At 55.6% G+C, this 12212-nt stretch overlaps 1 protein-coding gene across 2 annotated transcripts in view; it reads right to left on the reverse strand.

Annotated features, from left to right (window-relative positions):
* Positions 1-11186, reverse strand: part of GATA3 (GATA binding protein 3) — a 16384-nt gene extending 5198 nt beyond the window's left edge. Inside the window, exons 1-3 of one of the 2 annotated variants that reach the window (XM_077758530.1) lie at positions 10875-11186; positions 8399-8848; positions 3301-3443 (exon numbers count right to left, since the gene is read on the reverse strand). In XM_077758530.1, coding sequence (XP_077614656.1) covers positions 3301-3443; positions 8399-8848; positions 10875-11115 — 834 coding nt within the window. In that variant the 5' untranslated portion in view covers positions 11116-11186. Of the gene's footprint in view, positions 1-3300; positions 3447-8398; positions 8849-10874 lie in introns of both variants that reach the window. The other variant, XM_077758529.1, reaches the window with a different exon arrangement.
* Positions 11187-12212: the final 1026 nt, after the last annotated feature.

The raw sequence follows: 12212 nt of genomic DNA on the forward strand, positions 1-12212 counted from the left end.
TCTCTCTGTCAACCCCTCCCCCCCCCCTCCCCTCCAGTATAAAAAGAAAATGTTAACTGCAGAAGTATTCCCTGCCCTGGACTCAAATATATTATCGAAAGCAAGAGAAAGAGCAAGAACGGAGCTATCTGCGATCAAGAAAATCCTGGCAGGTTTATAAAAGCCTGGAAGAAAACTTTAGGGACCGTGGTGTGCTTTTTCCATCAATATTTCATCGAGCAAAATGTCAGGCCAAACATCTACAGTTGCCAGATACGGGAACCCTGGGGGAAATTCTCAATTAACCGGACTGGTCCCCTTCCTTTAACACACTGAACTGTCCCACAGACATGTTCCTGTCAGCTCGGAGCCTGGAGCCCGCTTCGGCTTCTTTGTCTCCTCTCTCTGCCCCTCCCCGCTCGTGCTCGCTCGCTCGCTCTCTCTCTCCCTCTCTCCTCTCTCTCTCTCTCAAAAATAAACATTAAGATTTTTTTAATAACTTGAAAAAAACCAGCTCTAATCTGTCATAATTGAGAAAGCTCTACTTTCCCATTTTGGAATCATTCACCCCAACTGACCCTAGATGCCCATGCCCGCCTCGCCTTAACGAAGTGCGCCGACCTGAGACGCAAATAACTTTCACCCGTCGGCTCTTGGGAAGAAAATGATACACAAAATCAGTGCTTAATGATTCTGACAATGATGTTATCATGTGATTATTACTATCTTCCTGTACTTTCTTCTGTAAGAGAGATACTCAGATGTAGTAGATTAATATTTCCCCGGGCCCCAGATTTCCCGGCTCAGCAGCCTGAAACGCGCACTGCAGGCGCACACGGCCGGCCGCTCAGCTGCAGGCCGCGAGGCTCCTGGTGGGTCCTCCCCCGTGTATGGACCGTCCCACAGGCACAAGCGGGCTCCGGACAGGACTCGGGGCCACAGACTGGACGCGAACAGATACGGAACCTCCAGGAGCCGCAGCGTCCGGTTCGCCCGCGGGAGACCAGGTAGATTAATAAAGCAAGGCGCGCAGCTCGCCGGAAGACACACAGAAAACCTGGCAACACGAGGCCAAAAAAATATCCTACGGCTCTTCTCTCCGGTCATTCCTTCTCTTCCCTGCGCGAGGTTATTCAGTGTTAGACACGCACCGGGTGGAAGGGTTAGCTCTAGCGCACGGGCTGGGTGGTCTGCACGGAATCTGCAAACGTGCAAAGCAAAAAGAGCAAACGAGGGGAGGCAGGGCTGGAGCGAGAGAACGGGAAACATAGGAAAGAAGAGAAAGAAAAGTTCTAGGTACTCAGAAGTCAAAGACATCTAAGGACAGAAGGAAAAAAAAAACAGATCTATATCCTGAATGTGCTCTGAGTAGCTCTCTGGAGCTTACGAATTCTATGGAACTAAAAATGTAAAACCACCCAGAACAGATGAGTAAGAAAGAAAAGACACTCTGAATGTGACAGCCCATAAACTCCAGAAGTAAAAGCAATTATTACTCAGAGTTCTGGAGACCTATGAAAGATGAATGAAGACAAAGGTCTAGAAAATGCACGTAGAGCTTTCCTATGCAGTCTGCCCAGACAGAAGAAACCCCAAGAAAATGTCAAGTGCACCCTTGCTCATTATTCAGCCCATCGTCTGAGAGTTTACACCCTCTTTTTCCTTCGTTATTTTTTTACCTTAAAAAAAAAGTCCAGTTATGATGATGGAACCGTGACTTATTTTAACAAGAAAGTTTTTGTTGTAGGCTTTGTTTCTTTTCCTCTCTTTCTTTTTTTCCTTTCTTTCCTTCTTTCTTTCTTTCTTTCTTTTTTTTTTTTTTCTTACTAAGGCCAGGTTTTGAGTGATTCAGAACATTCTTTTGTGGTGCGATCATATTCATTCTGTGCTAACACCTCCAGCCATTTTTTTTTTTCAAACACATCTTGTTCTGATACGTTCAAACATCTTGATGTTTAGGTTGGGGAAGCTGAGTTGTTGTTTATGAGTTATCTCCAGTGCTCAGATATCCGGCAGCTTTTTCCTAGGAAGTCAGCTTTGCACACGAGAGAAAGGGGGGAAAAATGCCCAAGTGCACGGGGGCTAACAGGGAGGTGGAGAGAAGCTGGAGAAAGGGGCAAAGATCAGAAGGAATGAAGCCTAGAGCCCAAGACCGCCAAAAATTAAAGTCACGTGGGCACTTCCATCCCTAGAAAGTTTTCCTTCTGAAAAGGATGTGAAAGGTGTTGAGTTGCACTGAAATCTGATGGAGACAAATAATTCTTTGAAAAGAAAACAGAGGATTTGTTTCCTGCCCCCCCCATCCCCCGAACACCACACACACACACACACACACACACACACACTTAGAATGTGATGGATGCTACTTTATCCATTAATCTGCGTGGGGAAATTCCCCTCCTCCCCTCTCTACTTGGTGAATGTCATCACCACAAAAAGCATTTTGATCTCTTGACTGTGGTTAGGTTATCATTTGCCAAGCCTGCTTTTATTTGTCTGTTACCTACACTTGCTATTCAATCTGAGCCTGAGGTACCAAAGACAAGCATTACAAATGAACTTCTCCTGTTAGCTTTCTTTACAAATGCTGGGCGGTGCCGGGTTTTCTCGAGTGGTCCTAAAGGTCAGGAAATTTAAGAAAGAGGCAGGGGATTAAAAGCCCTCCCCCTACCGATGGGAGTTCAGAGGGGAAATCAGGAGACCAAGAGGGGAGACAGGAATCACGCAGCTTGTCCCAAAGGAATCAGCTGTGGCAAGTCCTCAGTTCTTAAGACCACGGAGGAAGGGCACCTCCGCTGGACTCACCGGGCGCTGCCTGTGAAAGTCCGTTAACTGGCCCCATCCATCTCCGGGCACGGGCACACGAGACGCAGCCGTGGCCCTAAGGAAGCTCAGAGACTGTGCTCACTGCCCAGGAGCCCTGGCACTTGGGGACACGTCCTAGATGGTGGCTGGTACATTCCACCTGCACACTGCATTTCCCGTCACTATCCGCGAAGCTTAAATCCCTTGCTCTGGTCCCCTGAAAGCTCTCATGCAAACCCATGCGAGATATGATCACCAGAAAGGTGGCATCCTTAAAAACCGGGCAAGGACTTGGGAAATGTCAAGAAGGAAAAGAGAGAGAAAGAGAGAGAGCTTTTCTGTATGGCTAACTCGAGGAAAGAAACGGGGAGGCGGGGAGAAACCCTATCCCAAGCAAGCTGACATGATTTTGAGCCGTCCCGCCATTTCCTGCAGAAAGCTCTCCTTCCTGAAGAGAGGAAATGAAAACACACACAATGGTTAGCGTCAGACCAGCGCTTCCTCAGGGGGACTCACCAGCCTCCGCTTGGGTTTGATGAGCGGTCGGTTCTGTCCGTTCATTTTGTGGTAGAGCCCGCAGGCGTTGCACAGGTAGTGCCCGGTGCCGTCACGTCGCCACAGCGGGGTGGAGGTGGCCCCACAGTTCACGCACTCCCTGCCTTCTGGAAACAAGATCACACATAAGTCACTCATGGAGGGAGGACACGCAGAAAAAGCGGACAGCACTCACTGCGAGCGAGGGAATGAAGGTGGAACCCAGGGCGTTTCTTCCTCTCTCTTCTCCCTCTTTTGGGGAGCTTTCCTCTTCCCCCCTCCCTCCAGGTGTGGCCCTGGGCACATGCGGCCTCAGCCCCAAGAAGAGGCACACGAAGCAAAGGCGGCAGGACCTTGCTGTGGGGCTGCCTGACTTGACCGGGAAGATCGGCCTCAGCCAAGGAGGAAGGCAGATTTCAACTTGAAATCGTTCCCTGAGAAAATTCTGAGTCCTGGACAATAGCAGAGGGAAACGTTCGACTCATTTCCTTCAAAGGAAAACAAAGGTGCCCCATTATCATGGCCGGGTCTGTCTGTATAGATGGATTCAATCACAGAGGCTAGGAACGGCGGGGGAGGAAAGATTAACCAATGGCTTGATAGATAAACGGATAATAAATAGATGAACAGATTGATCAATTGGCTGATTGATTTTAGGACCCCAGGCTTTCGATTTTACTTCCAATAGAACTGTAAATGTCCCTGGTTGCCAAGTAATAGATGAGGACCCAATGGGATCCACTCATTTCCCCCACCATCTTTTTTTCTCTCTAGAAAAGGCCAAGGTCTTCTAGAATTTTCCAGCCAGTCTGCCAGAGACCGAAGGGGAAGTGTGACCCCAGCTGGACCAAGCCAGGAGGTGTTGGAGGGAAGCAGGGCAACCTGAAGGAGGAAAGCAGCCTGAGGGGCAGGATGGGGAGAACGGGCCAGTTAAGGAAAGGGGGGGGGGGCACCTCCTGGTCGACTCCTTAACCTAGGCCTCTCTGCAGTTGCTCTTTTTCCAAAAAAACAAACAAACAAAATAAACAAAAAACCGGCCAGGCCGGTTCACTCAAGGGACGGAAGAGTGACCCAGACCCATCTCCCGGAGGGAAGAAGGGGAGGGAAGAAGGGGAGGCAGCCAGAGGGAACCCCTCAAAATAACCTNGACTCTCTGGGGTGCCAGGAGGGAGGGGCAGGAAGACAGAAGGGGAGAAGGAGGAGCCCCCAGAGGCTGTTTCGTTTTAGGAGATTAATCAGCTACCTCTAAACCACCAGGAAGACAGCGTGGAGGAAGCAACGTGGGCAGGAAGCCTGGGGACCTGGATGGCTCCCTGTACAGGGAGCAGAAGACTGGCTCCAGGGCTCTGGGACCTGGCGGCCTTTAGAAACCCCTAAGCCAGCTATGAAGGACTTGGGGGGGTCGCATCTGTAAGCCTGTTGTTCTGGGGGGTTGTTTCTCCCGCTCCGGGGATGGGTTCTAGGGAAGAAAAAAAACTTCCAGGAAGGGAGGGGGTTTGCCTGCCACTGGAGTTCGTGACGTTGCTGAAGAGCTTGTGCCGTTTGCCTTTTGCGAAAAGAATGTAAGGAGTTAAGAGAAACTGTATATATATATATTTTCCTCCGGATTCCATGAAGAGGTCTACACAGAGCCTCCCATGAGCCGCTGGGACGATCCCCGGCGCGGGCAGTAGCGTTCGGGAGCGTACACGTTCTCAACAGTGTCCACAGACCAGAAAGCCTGGGGCCCGAACTACATCCAGACACTGTGCACTGGGGTCAGAAGCCAGATGGAGGATGGCGGGCGAGGGGGAGGCAGGGGAGGCGGGAGGAGGGAGGAAAGGGCGAGCGGGCGAGGAGCTGGCTACCTGCAGCAGCCCAGCCAGGGGCAGGCGGCCCTGGGCCCCAGGCACGCACTGGGTCCGCCCCTTCTGGGGGCAGCGACACGGAGGGCCCATGCCCCGTCCAGCCAAGACGGCGGGGGGAGGGGGGCGAGGGGCCCTTGCCAGGTGCCCACCTATTCTGTCCCTTTCTGCCAGGGGCTCAGGGAGGAGTCCCCACTGCCCTGTGGGACCCGCAGCCTGGCGCCCAGGCACCCTGCCCGGGGGATCTCCCAGCCTGACGTGAGCCGTCTGATTTCCTTTCCTTTGTCAGGCAGTGGGGAGGGTGACAGCTTCCTCTGCAGAGGGACCTTCAAAAACTAGCAACGGCTGCCTCTTCAGCGAGGCTCTGCTCACTAGAGCGATGTTCTGTCCTGAGTCCCTCCGCCAGCCTGCGAGCGCCCTGTCCGGCTTTTTCTTATTTTTTCCTTTCTCATTGTTGCCTCCAAGTGTGTGACTTCAGCAAACGGCCAGTTTTCCTAATGGAGGGCCCGACTTGTCTCCTCTCCTCGCTCACTGCCTGGTGTGAGCTGCTCAGACAGACACCTCTCTCTTAGGTGAGAACAACCACAGAGGCCTCTTGACATTCGACCGCCATTTTCAAATACCCCTTGGCCTCCAATTGAAATCCTGAGAAGCTGGGGTGGAGGGAAGGGGTTGGANATATGAGACTTCGAGATGCCCACAATCTGCCACAATCTGACGTTCGAGGGTGGGGCCAGCACAGCGGGTCCCCTGGCTAACAGGCTCGGTCTTTTGTTTGCGGAGGGAGACCCAGCACTGACAGCCCTGGCGTTAAAAAAGCCCTAGGTGCCCTAACCACTGCTTCAACCGTCTCTCCAAACTGTGACAGCCCTCTCTTCTCCACCTTCGGCAAGTGCACTTGCAAAGAAGACTTCAAAAAACAAAACAAAACAGAAAAAGCAACCACTAAAACCCAGAGAACTCTGGCCTCGAGAGAAGTGTGCCACTGACATTCCCTTCGCCCAGAAGGGTCTGGAAACCCTCCTTCCCGCTCCCACCTTCCCAAATGTCCCAGCTCCCTGGCTGCCCAGGATGCTGCTCTGGGCTGTCTGACTGTGAGAAAGGAATAAAAAAGAGGAAGTAAAAAGCCGGACTGCAACGTCTTTTGTCTTGTCCTTTCTCCCCAAAAATATAAAAAAGTAAATACTACTACTACTACTACTGGTAATAACAGGAGCATAGCGGCTCCAGGTTCTGGGTTAGGGTAACTGCCCCTCCCCACCCCCACCCTCCCCCAGAGGTTCAGAGGAAAGAGGGAGAGAAAAAGGAAATGACTATCCGAGGGCTGAAGGTGTAGACGCAGAGGGGCGAGAAACCAGAGGCTCTTGGAAAAGCCGCTCTGCCCCCTCCCCCCCCACAAACCACCGCACCGCACCGGCCTCAGAGACCACGACCTTCCCCCAGAACTTCGCGCTGCCAGAAAAGAGAACTTTCGAAAAAAAGAAAAAAATTCCCATCGCTAACCTCAACGTGCACCGGTTTGCTCCCTCTGCAATCAGTCCTCAAGCCTCGAGCTACTCCCGGCTTTCCTGAGTCAAGCTGAGCCCCGTCTCTCTGGCCCCCCTCCACCCCACGCCCCAGCCCAGCCCCGCGAGGCGGCGTGGCCGCTGGCCCCTGCTTTCTGTTCGCCTCCAGCAGCTCGCCTGCCTCCCTCTCCCTCTGCCGGCTTTCATGTACTGAACACGCAGGTCTGAGTTCTTCTGTCAGCCTAACCGCATCCGGACTCTATTAAAGTTCCTGGCGCGGGATAAACAATGCGACTGTCGCGTGCAGCAGTCTGAAAATAATTGGATTAGCTAAAACATATCAACTAAATAGAGACAGTCCTGCCCAGGCAGTTGGGAGTGAACGTCACCCTGGAAAAAAAAAAAACCCTGAAAAGTGATCTCATGGTCACTGGGCTCCCAGAGTCCTCCCGCGGAAGTTTTTTAAACCGGGGTTTTGCAAACCCTGCTGCAAGACCGCTGGCTCTCCCCCTAAAAGAGCGAGCGAGCGAGCGAGCGATCTCCATCACCTCCTCCTAGGCAGGAGCTCTATAGAGAGAGGGTAGAGGTGAGGCGTTGGAAGGAGCCGGGCCAGAGACACCCCACCCCAGCCCCCCAAACGGAGCCACCCAAGAAGACCGAACAACCTGTGAAAAATCATCTTTTTAAACTACAGTTAAATCTCAAGCGAGAGACTCCCGAGGCTCTCTCTCCACGTCTTTGGTTAGAAGCAACATGGGCGATGCATTCTCGTATTTTGAGAGCCGAAATATTTAGTGTGGGTTTGGTGTTTTGTTTTGTTTTTTAAGGCAAGTGTCTACAGCAGGAGAATAAAAATGCAGCGCGCTTTCAGGCAGGGGTGCTTGTCTGAGGGAGGGTGAGCAGAGGAAGCAAGAGGCGCACGTAGGGAATGTTCAGTCCTCCCTCTGCCTTCAGATCAGTGGAGGACCGGGTCCTGAGACGCCTTCCTGCCCCCCTCCCCCCACACACACACCTGTGTGACCACTTGCAGGTAACTGGTTCCATCACCGGCTGATTTCCCTGCCGCGATCCCCAGGGCAGAGCCCACGTCTCTCCCAGAAGTTACGATGACAGCCCCCTTTCCACGCCAAGAATACGCGCGCGGTTTTTGCTGGGGTCCTGACCACCCGCGCCAAAACATACCCGTGCTTTAATTACACGTGTCTGTCGGACAAGTCCCGTCTGCAGGACCCCCTGTGGGCTCAGCCGGACGACCAGGCCGAGGCCTAGGGGAGGGGGCTGCTCACACGACGGACCCGTGCTTGCTAAGCTTTCGTTTTAGCCTAAAACACTAAAGATTTATTCCCTCGGCTTCCCATTTGGTCTTGGACGCGGACTAGAGGTTACTCGCAGAGCCCAGAGGTCCCCGGGCAGCCGGGACCGGCTATTTGTTTTTGTTTGTCTTTTTCCTTCCCCAGCTCAAGGGGGGGAGCGGGGGAGCGGGGCCGGGTAAATTAGATCCCACTTCCCCTCTGCTCTGAGCACTGGAACGAGATAGGACACACCTCATTCTTTCCCCGCTGGAAGAATGGGAAGAAATCAAATCTCAGAAGGGTCTGGAACACCAGCCAGCTCCCCTGAGGGGCCAGACTGCCGCCCTCCTCCCTGCCCTGGATTTAGGGGAAGGGAGAGGAGGGAGGAGGAGAAGGGACCTGGGAGGGAGGGGGGCGCGGGCGCGGAGAAGGTTCCTACCTGTGCTGGATCTCGCCTTGGGCCTCGACTTACATCCGAAGCCGGTGGGGGAGCCCCCCAACAGGCTGCTGGGCGGGAAGAGTCCGGAGCTGTATTCGGGGACGTAGGGCGGGTAGGTGGTGATGGGGTGGTGCGCCGTCGAGGCCGCCCCTCCCAGCGTGGCCATGCTGCCCCGCGAGTGCGTGGACTCGAGCTTCATGCTGTCGGGCAGCGGCACCTGGTACTTGATGCACTCCTTCTCGTCCTGCCGGGCCGAGCCGGCCGAGCCCGGCGTGGACAGGGACGGGTCCGGGGAGACGTCCTTCGGCGGGNGGGAGCCATGGTGGATGGACGTCTTGGAGAAGGGGCTGAGGTTCCAGGGCGACGCGGTGTGGTGGCTGCCCAGGGCTTTGCCGCCGTCCAGCCAGGGCAGGGATCCGTGCAGCAGGGGCGGACGGCACACCTGGCCCCCTGCGCGGGGCAGGGGGGACGGCGGTGGGGAGAGGGAGAGGGAGAGAGAGAGAGAAATGCCCGTGAGAGCAGCTTGGGGGGGCCCTCTCCCCTCCACCCGAGCCTCCCCACCTACACCCAGGCTGGACGGGGTGCAGGCCGGGCCACTGCAACCTGGGCCAGCACACCCTCTATGCCCGTGTCCCCCGCACCAACGTCCCAGCAGACGCAGCAGCAGGAAGGGCCCGCGGCCCACACCCGAGAGGCGCTGGGAGGGAGCCGGCGGCCCCTGGCCATACGTGGGCTCTCCAGACACACTCTCTAAATGGCCTCCCCTGCGGTCCCTCTCTGGAACCTGACTTAATTTATTGGTTTCCATCAATGGCCCAGCGCCCCCCATCCCAGACCGAATCCCGGGCAGCCTGATAAGAGAGTCGGCTGTGAATGATGAGGCCTGAAGGGGGGAGACTGGCCGCACACCGCTCCGCGCCAGCAAAATCCGCGGACCCTGGAGAGAGGCCCAGCTCCCCGGGCCGGTGCAGGGAAGGAGAGGGCCTGGAAGGGAGGAGGGGCAGCGTTCGGGGGGGGGGGTCCCTTCAGGTCACCCCTCTGCAGGGCCTTCACGACTGGCAAAGGCCTGAGATGGCGAATATGAATTGCCCAGGCCACTGGAGGAAGTTTGCAAGGCTGGGCCCTGCCTCTCTCACTCTCCCAAATCCCATAGAAAGAAAAATAAAGTCAACCTTCATACGCCCTCAAAGCTGTCATTCCACCAGTGTCACATGTGAGCCTTCACCTGAGCCCCCGAGACACCAAATTCCGGCTCGCGCGTCTACAGTTCACTTAGCCCCAGAGCAAGCAGTTTTCAGAGGCCCCTAACTCAGACAAGCCCACGCACTCTGAGAGGGGTCAATGCAAACTGTAGGTGCAAATCCACACACTTATTGATCTTTTAATCCACTACCTGCATCTGACGTTCTATTTAACCATTAAGAACAATACTGAAACTAAAATCTTGAGAGGAAGGGGAGGGGAGGGGGAAGGAGAGTTCTCTGAACGCCAAGGGTCAAGATTCATGTTATGCAGGAAGTCGTATCGTAAATAATATCAAGTCTGCATCTACATTTCCACCTAACTGCTGATCCGCTCAGAAGCAGGGCAAAGAGCGCCCCATCCGCAGAAACAATTGTTTCCAGCCTGGTGACAGCAGGGCAGAGGGTGCCTGCTGCGGGAGGGACTGTCATTGGCCCGACTACACTGGCTCCAAGTAGGGGGACAGGGAAGACCCGGGGCCCCTGGACTAACAGAGGCTCACATTTTCCCTGCCTAAAATGGTGCCTCTGTTTCTTCTTCAGGAACCCAGGGAGGCTGGAAGGCTTAGCGCCCCCCCCCACACCCCCTAACTATTTAGGGCTGGATTTCTTAACATCTCCAAACTCTTACAAACTTTTCAAGGTGAAAGAGAAAGAAAATAAATGAATAAAAGACAACTGGAATCCATCCCACATCAAAAAAGAAACCCTGGTGGATCCCGTCTCTTCCCTGGGAGCCTAATGGGACGGTCGTAGGCTGGGGGCGGGGGGCAGAAGACAAGAGTTTTGGGGGTGCAGGCAGCGAGGCAGCCGAAAAACAAGCCGCAGGAAAATTCTGTGCAGCCGGGAATCTAGGAAACTTGCAACGTCTTAAATTTAAGAGCGTCATCTGTCCACCACAACCCGCTCGAGTACCAGAACCCCACTCCCCAGAGCCAGGAGGCGGGGGGGGCCCCGCCGCCCCGCCGAGAAGCCCAATGCGCTGGCTTTGGGGAGAGGTTCAGCAACAGCACTAATAAAATGAAAACAAAAACCCGGGGGTGTGACTAAATCGCTCTCGGGCCTTTCTGAAAAGGTGCCGGAGAAGGAAACTGAGGCACGGCGGCAGAAGCCCCCGGAGGGGGAACTGGGGGCTTNGTCTGCGCACCCCCTGGTGCCTCCCCGCCTCCCGCGCCCTGACTGGGGGGCTGGGGCGCGGCTGGGGCGCGGGGCCCCCGCACACGCGGCGGACTCACCGTGGTGGGTCGGAGGGTACCTCTGCACCGTGGCCCGCACGGAATTTCCGTAGTAGGAAGGGACGTGGTTGCCTTGACCGTCGATGTTAAAAAGTACATCCACCTCGTCGGTCAGGGGGTACTGCGCCGCGTCCATGTAGGAGTGGCCCAGGCCCGGGTGGTGCGCGTCCGGGTGCTGGCCGTTGAGGACCGCGGGGTGGTGGTGGCTCACCCAGCGCGGCTGGTCCGCCGTCACCTCCATGGCCCCGGCTGCGCTCGCGCCCTCTCGCCGGGCCCGGAACCCGCGCGCGGAGAGGGGGGGGGGTCGGGCTGGGNGGAAATGGGAAAGCTGGGAAGGAAAGGTGAGCCAAGAATTTTACAAAATCAAATAAAGTCTTGAAGTGGTAATGTGGCCAAGCGGAGAGGAGGAAGAAAAAAGAAATGCCGGACAATAAAAATAAAATAAAAAGCGCAGGTAGGGAAGGACCAAAAGGAGACCAAACTGTAAAGCGGGGGGCGGGGGGCAGGCGAAGGCGGCTGGAACTCTGCAGAGCTGAGCGAGGCTCCGCGGGGCCGGGGCTTCCTCGGCGGCTCCGAGGCTGAGGCTCTCCGAGGCTCACCTGCGAAGGGGAGAAGCGGGGAGACCTGGATGAGCGNCGGAGCCGGGCAGCCCCGAGTGCACGCCCCGCCGCCCGGCTCTCCCGAGGGCCCCGCGCGGACGCCGCGGATCCAGCCCGGCCGACAGCTCCCTCCTCCCCGCGGTGGGGAGCTGGGGGCGGGGGGGTGGACAGCGATCCCGGGACCTGCCTCCCGGCCTCCAGAAACTCTCCAAAAGAGGAGGGCTGAGTTTCAAGTATTTCTTAAAGTCCTCCCAAATGGAGCAAGAATTAAAAAAAATTTTTAAAAATCAGACTTAAAAAAAGAAAGTTGCCGGTACCAACCTGGGTGGCGAGGAGCGGAGAGGAGGAGGAGGAGGAGGCGTGTGCCCTGGGAGAGCAGAAACGGCTCGGGCAGACTGCGTGGCTCGCTCCGTCGCGCGCGCTCCCGGTCCCTCTCTCTTCCCCTGTCTCTCTCTCTCTCTCTCTCTCCCTCTCTCAGTATTTTTTTTTTTTTTTTTACAGGGAATGCATTCTTTCTGAAAGTATCAAGACGGCGCCAGGCAGCTCAGTGTTCGCAGACAGCTGTGGCGCGACGCAACTTAAGGAGGTTCTAGTGTCATCCGCGCCGAGGGGAGGAGCCTGGCGCTGGCGAGGAGGGGACAGGATCGCTCGCACAAGGAAACTGCAACCCAAACCCGCTCCAGGACCTCACCCCTCCCCTGCCCCCTCCGCCCCTGCCTCCGCCCCTCCCCTGCCCGGC

This window comes from Crocuta crocuta, unplaced genomic scaffold (assembly GCF_008692635.1).
Source record: "Crocuta crocuta isolate KB4526 unplaced genomic scaffold, BGI_CrCroc_1.0 scaffold32, whole genome shotgun sequence".
NCBI lineage: Eukaryota > Metazoa > Chordata > Mammalia > Carnivora > Hyaenidae > Crocuta > Crocuta crocuta.